General features: G+C 35.8%; 1 protein-coding gene across 1 annotated transcript; it reads right to left on the bottom strand.

Annotated features, from left to right (window-relative positions):
* Positions 1 to 11618: 11618 nt before the first annotated feature.
* Positions 11619 to 12917, bottom strand: LOC112046263 (uncharacterized). The gene has a single exon (XM_052884274.1). It carries the CDS (start codon positions 12696 to 12698, stop codon positions 11952 to 11954), a length of 747 nt encoding a protein of 248 aa, XP_052740234.1. The 5' UTR covers positions 12699 to 12917; the 3' UTR covers positions 11619 to 11951.
* Between the last annotated feature and the right edge of the window lie 311 nt (positions 12918 to 13228).

The raw sequence follows: 13228 nt of genomic DNA, 5'->3' as shown, positions 1-13228 counted from the left end.
AGATCCAGAGATTACCTCCTACAACCACACAAACTTTACCTCTTTATATTATTAGCATAGAAGTCTCTATTTCTCTTGGTCATACCACCACTCCCGAAGGACTGGACCGATTTTGCTAGGGGTAGGAGTAAGATAGAGAAGTTACAGGGTAGGGTAGGGTACGGGTAGGGAAGCGTAGGGGTAGGGTAGGTTTAGGGCCGGGTTTAGGGTAGTGGTAGGGTAGGGGTAGAGGTAGGGTGGTGGTAGGGTAGAGGTACGGGTAGGATAGGGAAGTGGTAGGGTAAGGGTAGGATAGGCGTGAGATAGGGGTACGGGTGGGATAGGGGTAGGAAAGGGATAGGGTACGGGGAGGGTAGGGGTAGGATGGGGGTAGGGTGTAGGTAAGGTAGGGGTAGGTTTGGGGTAGGGGTAGGGTAGATGTAGGGGTTGGGTAGGGTAGGGTTGGAGTAGTGGTAGGGTAGGGGTAGGATAGGGTAGGGGTAGTAGTAAAGTTGACATCGAAATTTACGCGGACGAAGTCGCGGGCGTCCGCTAGTATAATATAATAGTATCCATCAGTTAAACAACCAAGTATTGGCTACATTTATGTTACTAGGGTCATAGTTTTGTTCGCGAGTAGTGTAAATAGAATTAGTCCAACTCCAGCGAAAGCCCACTACTACTGAGTGAACTTTATCGAAACTCACAGCGTCTGCAGCAAAGGAGGATATTTTTAAACCATTTCCTTGTAAAAATAGAGAAATGGTCAGCGAAATAGTTTTTAAAGGAAAGCATCGGCGCACCGAAGCTGTTTCTTTGCGAGCGAACTATTGAGCGTAAACAGGTTTAGAGCTATTTGCTCTACGTCTTTATGAATAATTTTTGTAGTAGAATTTTTTTATATTCTTAAAATAGACTAATGTAGGAAATAGTAGTCTGAGATGGATATGACGTCATGTAACACGACTTGTTTCCGCAAATCGTGGGAGTTAGAGAGGGGTAGCGATCGGTGTGCGGGAACGACGTGCAATATAACGCGCTCGTCGAACGATCGGCATCAGTATGCTTGTGGCGTTCGAGCCGAATAATTCTTTATGGGTTACTTGGGATAGGCGAAAAGAGTGACTTGAGAAGAAAAGGGGAGTGTTTGTAAAAAGTCAAAGGCGCCTTTAACCCTACTCACAACGTTCACAAGTGCGTGACTCCACTCAAGATCATTCTCTTCCATTCTAAGCTCTTATTTTGAATACAGTTTAATTTGTTAATTAAGTTGTCCTGACAAATATTGTGAATACATAACCTTTGTTAGACATTGGTTTTCTTATCTTTGTAATCCACTTAAATTAACATACTTCCCTTTATCAAAGCTGAAACCATCTCTGTTCATGCCCCTACCATAGGTAAGGTAGCCAATTATTTAGTAAGGACCGTGGTAGCTCTGGAAGGTCCGTCAATGCAAAATAGAAGTCTCTGTCTGTCTACGTGTCTGTCGGTGGCATCTCTTCGGTAAAATTGGATACCGTTATTTTGATAAAGAACTGATAAGGAGTAACTTTAAATAAGTTCATCTTTTATTGTATCATTGTATGTTTTATTTTAACTAAATAAATACATAAATAGTTATACCATATACAATAAAGATCGGAGTTTTATATCCGTTTTATTTAGCTGAGCGCGCTTAAGATATTTTGTCGGTAAACTTGTTCGTGAGTGGCGTTAGCGAGAGTTTTGGGCTCTTAACTCAAAAATATTTAGGATTCTATAATTTGGTATTGACCTATAGTTAGTTTGGTGATCAAGTAATAAAAAAACAAAGCGCTGTGCCGCCGCCAAGATAAAGAGTCAGCGCTTAAACTACACCTTCATTTACCATCTAGTCAAGCGTTTTCTACATCGTTGAATCAGAAAAATGTCCTATTTGGAAGCTAATAGGTTCGATTTATTTGTAGAAGTTAAAGCTAAGGTCTAAAGGAGAAAATGTGTAAGAATATTTATACCTACCTAATTATACCTATTTATAGGTACAGGTATAGCTTAGGTTTGGTTGAAATCGGGTAGTATACATGAATGTTTTCTATTGTTAGAGTTCCGTAGTCAACAACTCTATTTTAAAGTAAAACTCCCAATAAAGTCGGTTCAGCCGTTCCAAAGATTATCCCGGACACACAGAAAGGCAGACAGTTTAATTTTATTTATATGTATTGAAAATAGCGAGATAAATAGGTCCTTCGATTTTATTCGCAAAAATACGGAACGAAAGTTTATATGGAATTCATAGTTCAAAAAAATCATGTAAACGAATTATCATATTCGTTAACAATACCAGAACACACACAAATAGATTTGTAGACTACGTACTTATCTATACCTTACAATAATATACCTTCATTTGAAAAAATACCGAGATTTTTTAAACCTAAAAACCGCGGCTATAATGGTATGATACCCACAGATATAGAACAAACGACCGGTAACATTAATTTGATCTTCACCGCGAGGAGGCGAGGAAACGGTCGCGGGATACGAGCAGTCACAATAAAGGCCCAACGATCCGGGGACAGATCGGCGCTGAGATAACTCTAGTGGAATTATAAAACTTTATTCGGGAATTTCCACGCAAATTTCCCTCGCCAAAGATAAGGGAGTTAGGCAAACTTCGTCCTAGCACACACTCTCAGTTTTAGAAACATTACTTAAATCAACGGATCACTAGATCGTACTAAGTGATCGAATTCAGAATACATTTCGGCGATGGTTTGCAAAGTCGGGTTGTGAAAACGCTACTACTTATTACGAGTATGTATAAAATAAAGTCCGCTAAGCATGTCTATCAGTTTGAATGCGATAACTTAAAAACTACCAAAATTATTTTCATAGGAGGTATAGGGAAGGTTTAAAAGATGAGAAAAAATCAAATAATTTCCGGGAAAACCCTAAAAACTGCCCTTTTCTATTTCCCATAAAAACGTTTAAGAGTCAAGCGGTAGGGGTAGGGTAGGGGAAGAGGTATAGAAGGGTAGAGTAGAGATAGAGAATAAGTGCACTTATGTCAAAACGAAGCTTGACCGGGTCCGCTAGTAAACAATAATAATCATTGATTGATCGTTACTAAATCAGTTATAGAATTTGATAATTAATAATAATTATAATTTCAGAAGTTGAGGATACAACTCATTCTGTTACTCAGGACATTTGGAGGTATTTTGAAATGTGCCACGGTTCATGGCTGTTATGAGGTCTTCTCAAAGTTTTCTAAGAAAGTCATGTAAATTATTGAGGAATAGGTAAATAAGTTTTAGTTTCAAAACTTAAGTCTTATTTGATTGACAACTTTACCGACTGGACTGGACTGGATAAGGACGTAGGATAATCCTATCATTTATATTTCATCAATAAGTAAGATTCTGGTGTATATTTCAATTTATTGATTGTGGTTAGCGCTTAACTACTACTACTTACTAACTTCTTATTTTTCTGATGTCATGTAAAGTAAAGTTCTGTGATGTTTTTAAGGAACTGTTTACAGTATAAGATGGTTAGTCTCCCTAAAAAATTAAATTCTTTAGTATTTTTTTTACTTTAATTAGTTTATTCTAAAGTGAGCAAGGAACTCAAGACAAGCAGTTTATGAACTTCAGTTCTTTACCAACTTTTTCAAGTAGAACTAGACAGTAGTTATCTGTTTCTTAAAAGGTAATCTAATCACTATAAACAGAGAGTTTATGAATATTTTAAAAGTGCTTGTAATATTAGCTTAGAATAAAAGAGATGGAATATCAGTCAGTGGTATAAATCTATACTAATATTATAAAGCTGAAGAGTTTGTTTGATTGAACGCGCTAATCTCTGTTTAAACTAGTACACCGATTTGAAAAATTATTTCAGTGTTAGATATCCCATTTATCGAGGAAGGCTTTAGGCCATATTTTATCCCCGTATTCCTACGGGAACGGAAACCACGCGGGTGAAACCGCGCGGCATCTACTAGTAATATATAAAATAAATACCATTTTAAAGACATCTTAAATAGTTTGTTCGCAAAGCGGTACTAACAGAGTCGCGCGACAAAGTTCCCACCTTCCGCACTCAAGAGCTGCTTTTTGACAATTCAGCAGCACTTGTGAATAAGTGTCCACTTAAATAAACGGCAGCTTAACATTTAGTTGCGGTTGTGAGTGCTCTCGTGCAACAACAACTTTGTGTTTCTTTTGTTCAATACCTTCTGAAATAAACGAAACCACAAAACAAAAATAAGTTACAATCTTTTGTGTGTAGAGAGAAAAATTAAAAGACTAGACAGTTCTGTTCTGTTTCTTGATGATAAGTAGAAAACCATTCTATACATTATCTTGATTTCTACGTCATATAAAATAACTTTAAATAGTTTAATTTAGTTTTAATTTACAAATATTGGATTTAAGTCACCTCACTATTTTTTTCGTATTCCTGACAACAAACCCTTTCATTTGATATCCATAATTGAGGGTGGATTTCAAACTGTCAGTCCGTCTTCTTGGAGAGGCCGCCATATTGGATTTGTAATGACTTTTTATAGCTAGTCATATATTGTCATCAGAACTCAGAGCGTGTGCAAAATTTAATCCTACACGAAGACCGGGAAGTGGGTCAATGACGATTTGTAATGATGATTTGTAATGACGTTTCTTAGCTAGTCATGTATTGTCATCAGAGCGTTTGGAAAATTTCATCCTAATCGAAAACTGGGAAGAGGGTCAAATTGAGATTCCAAGATTTTCTTACATACATAGTTACAAGTGAACCGCTTTAATATATATGATTTTTTTGTACACAAAATTAAGCTTGGAGATAACCACTCCAAGCTTAATTTTGTGTACAACGGTATTGTTTTGTAAAAAATTTAAAATATGAAAGTCATCTGATAAGTATCGAATTCCAGGTAGACGAAGCCGGAAGCTTATGCTTGTATGTTAAACTATTATCTAAGCATTTCTTTACTTGTAAAATTTATCAAAAAATAGATACATCGTTTTAGATGAAGTTAATGTTCAGTACACGACATTTCAAGATCTAATAAATATAATCCAGCAGATTATGGAAATAAAAGAGAATTATTAATAGATCTTGTAGAAAGAGTCCATTAAGCAAGAGCGTATATCAAATGTAATTAAATAATATTATAATTGAATAAGAATAAAATAAAGGTAAAAGGCGAAGGTAATATAATGAAATGTGAAATATTCTCAATAAATAAAGCTTGCAATATGTAATGCCTGATACACAGTTGGTTGCATTATCATGCAAAGGCCAACATATAAACAAGGTATAAATTATGTCTCCAATAAACAAGACCGAATATCATATTGTATAGTGATGATAGCAAGGAAGCGATGGCGGAATAATAAAATAAATATGATACAATCCAAAAATTGCTTAATTCCCTTTATTATAATATTATATATTATTAAATGGTAGGTGGTTAGCTTTTGCGACTTTCGATTATGAGGTGCAGCCAGAGTTCCGTGCTAGGCTGTAGAATATGGAGTTTTGTCTTACTTACAAAACTTCTGAAACCTGGAGTTGGGAAGTATATGGCGTTGGGTATATCTCCGATCCTCAAAGAGCCACTCCGATCGTTATTATTTTTTTTTACAATAGAGACTGTTGTCGAGTTAAGTTTAAGTATTTTTTTGTATTTGCTTACTCGTAGATAACATACAAAAATGTGCCAATAGCTTACCCAGTTGTTTACGTATTTCCAGTATATTAACCATACAAAAAATACGATATATTTTCATACTTTGTGATAGCGGCTAAATTAATTAACTGTACTGTTACAAGTTTTCCGACATCCTACGATCAACTTCAAGTGCTCGCAGCCGAGCGGAGAAGTTATTCCACTCACGCTTCCGCCTCTGGCGCGCGGCGGCCATATTTCTGTAACAGTGAAACGCGTAAAAAGAATTCCTGGAGAGCCAATGTCGATCCTTATTTACGAGTCAGCGTATTATTATGACTCGCCAATTTTCCGGAAAATAAAACCCGTTCCAGCCCCGCGCCGGAGACGTGGCTGGCGGATGGCTTTCCAATCTTTACTGGTGTTTTGTATGGTAATATCGCTTTTTATGCCCATCCAGCGAATGATCGGAGCCGGAGCAAATGCACAGATTTCTTTTATTTAAATATAGAATCACGAAAGGACAATGGACCTGATTGGAGGATTTTATAATATTTTCCCTTAGATTAAAGGTTTCTGTACCCTTTGATAAGTGTTGAATAGTTAATTTACAAGTTTTGTTTTTGTTATTTGTCTTAAGTATAAAAGTGACAAAACTTACGGTTAGATTATTATCGGACACTATCAGAATGTCATAGATCCTATAAATATGACCCTAAATTATTAGTATTCAATTTAGTATTAAGTAGTCAAAACTACATTATAATTATTTTGAAAACTACGTATCACAGCGTTTATGCTCATCTAACGATTAAATACCTCTTACCTATTTATAAAATAATGAGCTCATTATATCTCATCTTTGAATTCACAATTTTTATATGGTGAGTAGATATAGAATGCAATAACTCCGACCTTGAAACTTAACTTAGAGGGTTCTAGAAGGTAAATAAACAATGTAAGTTTTATAGTAGGTATTTAATTACTGTCGTAAAATGACATCTTTTCAATAAATAAAATGCCGACTTACAACAAGAGTATTTTTATTTGAAACGAACAGTCCACTATATTTCGTATGTACAATTGTAGACTACTATGCTTATACTCGTAGCAATTAGAACTAAAGCCGAATACTCGCGCTACTCGCATGTAAAATATGAAAATCTACTTTAATTGGAGCTTTACAAAGGAAAGCTGGTGTGGATTTTGAAAAGTTTTGTATATTTTTTAACCTACCTATTGTTTTGTAACTTGTTTCAACTTACATACTTTACATACATTACTAATAACATTATCAAACTATGATTAACATAATTAAATACTAGCGGATGCCCGCGACTTCGTCCGCGTGGAATTCAGTTTTTCACAAATCCCGCGGGAACCATATTTTTTTCCGGGATGGAAAGTAACATGTGTCAATCCAGAGTAAAATCTATTTCCATTCCAAATTTCAGCCAAAACACTTCAGTAGCCGCAGCTTAAAGGAGGAACAAACATACTTAAACACTTACATACTTACACACACAAACTTTTGACTTTATAATATTAGTGTGAAGTGTGGATTATATTTGGTAGTTTGGACAGAAAATTTTTACTTTCCGTTGCACAGGGGGTTTTATACCACTAACTCCTTATGTGAGGGGTAAGAGTTTTTACTGAAAATTACTTAGACGGAGGAAAAGCTCAATATTTCATAGTCCTACGCAGGTCTCGAACCCAGTATCTGACGCCAAATAGGCAAATTACTTTATTAATGAGGCAGTTATAGTATTGTATCAATATACTCGTGGCAATGAGGCAGTTATGAGATGAGCTATAGGTATACATAGCTAAAACTGGAAAATCATGCCATATTAACTGGAACAGTAACAAAAATGTCCCAATATATGTTTTTGTATAGATAACTTACGCGCCAGACGTTCCGTTATTTCGATACAATATATTTTATCAAAATATGCGTCTGCAAAATAATATAAATTACGCAGATGAATATCGTAAAAAGAGAGGGAAATTTTCATGAATACGAAATTGCTTTTATTAAGTAACAAGAAAAATTACTACAGATTCAACATAAAGAGTGAAACTTACGCCCGCGGAAAATCGGTAATTTCCCTTTTAGGGTTCCGTAAGCCGTGACCGAAGTAGAACCATGAAGTTTCTTGATAAAAATCTAAATATTTATAGCTTACATATGGAATACTTACTTACTTCAATAGTAACAATAATAGTGAGTAGTTTCGCGGTATTGGTAAGTACCTCTTGCCTTTGCCTTACAGATCATGTAAGATAAGATTGAGAGAGTGATCTTTTAGGCTCGGGGACTAGAGAGTGCACAAGTGTTTGCACTTACACCTGTTCCCTGTTATATCTTATGTATAGATATCTAGGAGATAGTTAGGAATTATTGTAGCAAACCATTGATTATTTTTAGAAATGTATATCCCTTTTAGCTTATCAAAAATGTTACATCATGTTTATGTGCGTTATGTGCTTAGTATACTAATTTGAATCAGATAAATATAATATTAGAGTGTTAATTTAAGTGATGTTGTCTTAATGCTCTTGCTCTGGGATCAAATCAAAGTTCCGATAAAATCACAAAAATCTCTAAAACTATTAAATTACTAGCGAAACCCTTCTCCTACTCTAACCCTACCCTACTTCTACCCTACCCCTACCCTACTTCTACCCTACCCCTACCCTACTTCTATCCTACCCCTACCCTACTTCTACCCTACCCCTACCCTACCCCTACACCTAATAAAAACTCTGCGTAAGAACCATCCTAGTACTTCAAGAAGTATTCTGAAAATAGAATTAGAAAAATTGGTTCATCCTTTCTCGAGATCAGCGATTAGAAAAGTTCAAGATTTATTTTTATAATAATAATAATATATAATAATAATAATAATAGCCTTTTATTCAGATTATTAATTTTTTACAAACTAAAAACATAAACGAAAGATTTATGAGTGTAGTAGCTGTTTCTTGGTTATTTTTTGGAAATCTGTTTGCCAATCGGCAAAGGCCTCCTCCAACCTCTTCCATTCCTGTCTATCTTCAGCCACTCTATTCTACGTCACGCCTGCTACTTGTCTGATGTCGTCGTCCCATCTTTTTTGTGGTCTACCTCTTCTTCTTTTTTTCTTCTCTGGGGTACCATTGTGTCACAAATTTGCTCCATTTGTCTTTTCCTCTTATTGTGTGCCCTGCCCACCGCCATTTGAGCCTTTTGATTTTGTTTGTTATATCTATGGTTTTGGTTTTGTTTCTTATGACAATTTTTTTCACTCTGTCTGAGTTTTTTATATTTAACATGCTCCTTTCCATTGCATGTTGGCAGGTCGCGAGTTTGCTTAGTGTATGTTTTGTTAACGCCCAAGTTTGGCTGCCATACATAAGGACAGGTAGTACACATGTATCAAAAAGTTTACTTTTCATGTTTATATGAAGCGTTCTATCTTTCATGATTTCCTTAAAACTCCAGTATCTCTTCCAGCCGTTGGTTATTCTTCTTTCTACTTCTTTGCCTACAGAATCTTTTTGGGTCATTAGCTGTCCTAGGTATATGTATTCATCTGTGTAATCGATTTCCGTTTTCCCTGAGATTATAGTGGATTTCTCTCCATTAGTTACTACTCTTGTTTTCTCTGGATTCAAATTCAACCCTACTTTCTCACTTTCGTTTGCCAGTTCGGTAATCATTCTTGTTATGTCTTCTGATGTATTAGCAAATAACACTACATCGTCTGCAAATCTCAAATGCGTTAGTGAGGTACCGTTGATATTAATTCCTAAATTTTTCCAATGGAGACGTCTAAATATCGATTCTAGTACAGCGGAGAATAGTTTTGGAGAAAGAGAGTCACCTTGTCTGACACCTTTTTCTACTCTTATCTGTTCGCCTTTTTTTCCAGTTGTATTTTCGCAGTACTTTGATTATATACATTTTTTATTAAACGAATATATTTATGTTCAATTCCTTGTTGCTTTAGGGTCTCCCATATGTTTGCATGAAACAAGGAATCGAATGCTTTGCTGTAATCGACGAATGCAATGTAGTATGTACGCTGATATTCATCATACTTTTCTAAGACTTGGCGTACTACGTGTATATGGTCGATCACCGAATAGTCTTTACGAAAACCCGCTTGTTCAATGGGTTGTTGTTCGTCTAATGTTTTTTCAATTCGCTTTAATAAAATCTTAGCGAATATCTTATATATGTTGGACATAAGGCTAATAGGGCGGTAATTTGCGATTTCATGTTTGTCCCCTTTCTTATACAAAAGGATGATGTTAGACACTGTCCATTGCTGTGGAATAGTTTCGGTGATCATGATCTCATTAAACATTTCTGTAAGGATAGGTGTCATGCAGTCCTTGTTTTCTATTAGAATTTCGTTAGTAATACCATCAGGCCCTGGTGCTTTGTCCCTCCTTTGACTAATGATGGCTTTTTCTACTTCATCGTAAAGAATGTTAGGGATGTCTGAGGTATCTGTTAGATCACTTTCGTCCTGTGAGATGTTGCATTCATATATTTTTTTGTAGTAAGATGTAGCAATCCCTAAAATATCTGCTCTGTGATGATTCCATTTTCCACATCCTCTTTTCATTTTAACGATCCAGTCCTTTGAGTTGATTAATTCTTTATAGGCTTTTTTGACACCACCTGTTTTCATTATGTACTTTTCAATAGTTTCCATTCTATTTCTTTTCCTATCCGCTCTTATACTTTCTTTAATATTTCTACTGATTTCTGCTAAACGTCTTCTTCTGTCCTTTTCACTTTTTGTGTTGATTAAATGGTTTCTTTGTTCTAGTAATTTTAAAGAGGTAGATGTAAGCCATTTTCTCGGTTCAACTCTTGTATTTGTAGCGTGATGTGTTGCAGCTTTAATGGTATTCTCTATCCAGTTGTATTTATCCTGTATTCCTAGGTGCATTGTGCTTTCTTTGAAATCTGTAAATTTGTCTCTGAGAGTCCTTGCTAGTTGGTCCATTTGAAGTTTGCTAAGTTTACTGTTTCTTGGTCCTTGTCTAGGTCTTGGTTTTCTTGGTTGGATTGTTTTTAGTTCGGCTCTGATTAGTCTATGATTTGTATTGAAGTTGAATTGGCTGATGACGTTGAAGTCGATGAAGTAGTTGTTCCTGTTAGTCATAAAGAAATCAATTTCATTTTTTATTTTGCCGTCTGGCGAAGTCCAGGTCCACATTTTTTTCTTGTTTTTCTTGTATTTAGAATTTAAAATGATTAGATTATTCTCCAGCGCAAAATTTGTGATTTTTTCCCCATTCCTACTTCTGGTTTTGCTACTATACGTGTACGGTCCAATTATTGTGTTTTCTCCGGGGCGTCTTGCTCCAATTTGACCATTAAAGTCACCCATTACTATTAGGTTTTTATGGGCATAATTTTGAATAATTTCAAATAAATAATTTTTTTTTAAGAGCAGTGATAGCTTAGTGGATATGACCTCTGCCTCCGATTCCGGAGGGTGTGGGTTCGAATCCTGTCCGGGGCATGCACCTCCAACTTTTCAGTTGTGTGCATTTTAAGAAATTAAATATCACGTGTCTCAATCGGTGAAGGAAAAACATCGTGAGGAAACCTGCATACCAGAGAATTATCTTCATTCTCTGTGTGTGTGAAGTCTGCCAATCCGCATTGGGCCAGCGTGGTGGACTATTGGCCTAACCCCTCTCATTCTGAGAGGAGACTCGAGCTCAGCAGTGAGCCGAATATGGGTTGATGACGACGATCGATTGACGAATTTTGAATAGTTCTATGTAGGTCGAAGTAGAATTTGTCTATGGTTTCCAAATCAGACTGTTCTGTAGGCGAATATATTTGTATTACAGACCACGAATCTTTGTACCCTGGTATCTTCAAATTCATCAATGCTATGCGCTCTGATGTTCCAATAAATCCTTCTATATAATTCGCAAGGTGTTTCTTAACAATGAAGCCAACCCCATGATGCCCTGGAGTTGTCCCTAAATGGTAAAGTATAAATTCTGGATATGTGACAATTCTTTCACCCATTCGTCTTACTTCGCTTAAACCGACGATGTCCCATTTAATTTTTTCCAAGGCATACATTAATTCGGTAAGATTTTCTTCATTTTTTAAAGTGAGTACATTAAGGGCTGCAATATACATTCTTGTTTCTTTCTGCTTCTTGAACTGTTTTGTTGGAGGGTTGTGGTCTTTTTCCCCCACGAGGACCAGTCGGCTTGGGGGAGATTGTATTTTTTCTGATTGTTGGTTTGTACAGATTATTCAGTTTTCCCGTTTCCCATTTGTTGATTGCTATTGATTTTTGTGTATGTTGTTGGTCAAAGAGTTTGATCGAGGTCTCAGTACATCGAAGGCATTTTTTCTATTAGTTTTAATAGAGCTTAACATTTGTTGTTTTCGGGGGTGTGTTTTAGATGGTGACTGTGGTGAAGTAGTTGCTTCCCTCTTCCTTTTATCAGTAGTGGGTTCCTTGACTATTAGCCTATCGTATTTTAAAAAAGCTGTGTTTCCCTTTTCCCTCTCTTCTAGCAGTTGTGGTTGCAAAGCTTTCCTTTTCTCTAGAACTTCCTTCGAGTAATCCTCTGATACATGGATTTTCTTAAAACTCCTTTTACATTTCATAATTTCGCCTTTTTTCCATCCGTTTGTAAAAGAACACAGCACTGGCCTTGGTTTGTTCTCGACTTTATTTTTTCCTAAGCGGTACAGTTTGTTCACTTCATTTTCTTCTACATTTATATTCAAGTCCCCTTGAAAGGTCTCCTGGACACTCTTAAATAACTCCGTTGTTGACTTTTCTGTCTCATCCAACCCAAAAATAATTATGTTGTTACTTTTCTTGTCTCTTTTCAAGTATTCTATCTCTTTCTCTAGATTGGTAATTTTTTGTTTCAATTGTTGGTTTTCTTCAATGACTGGATTAAGTTTTTCATCCATATAATCCCTATAGTTTTGCGTAAGAGATTCTTTTAAGTCAGCCGTCTGTTTCTGCATTTCTAATTTCATTTTATCGAACAGCATTTGAAATTGTTCTTCCATATTGCTGCGTACAGTTTCGTGAAAAGGAACGTAAAAATATTGTAGGTAAAAATATTTTTTGTTCTGACAACACTGGCGTCGATACCAACGTAACAAACTGACGTGTCCGGTGACAGATATGTTAAACTTCAAATTCAAATTGACGTTCGACTTAAATGACAAGTTATATTCTAACCTCAATTTATGAAGTAAACTTTCCGCTTCACTTTTCTTGGTAAATCTTGGTTAATATCTGAAAGTTATTTGTTGTACGTCTTCCGGAGCTGTGTTGTTGTTGTTGTTATTTTTATAGTAAAAAAAAATCATAATAGAGGAGCCCGGGATGGTAAATTTGCCATAAGGAGCAAAATGATTTGATAGATTAGATGATAGAAAATATAAACGGTTATATACTCGTAGTATTTTTAAAGTTACTTTATTATTTTGGTTGCCTAAACGTACCCACCGATATTAAGATCTCATATTTGGTGGAGGTACTCAACAACGTGCAAGGTATTGTCTTTTATGTTCAACTGGCGCGCTCGAATAAC

The sequence above is a fragment of the Bicyclus anynana genome, chromosome 11, assembly GCF_947172395.1.
Source record: "Bicyclus anynana chromosome 11, ilBicAnyn1.1, whole genome shotgun sequence".
NCBI lineage: Eukaryota > Metazoa > Arthropoda > Insecta > Lepidoptera > Nymphalidae > Bicyclus > Bicyclus anynana.
The sequence above is the reverse complement of the archived record's forward strand: the minus strand, read 5'-3'. Positions and strand labels throughout refer to the sequence as shown.

Bases quoted from the DNA above. Each gene is read 5' to 3' on its own strand.
- LOC112046263 (XM_052884274.1), bottom strand. From the start codon at position 12,698: ATGGAAGAACAATTTCAAATGCTGTTCGATAAAATGAAATTAGAAATG.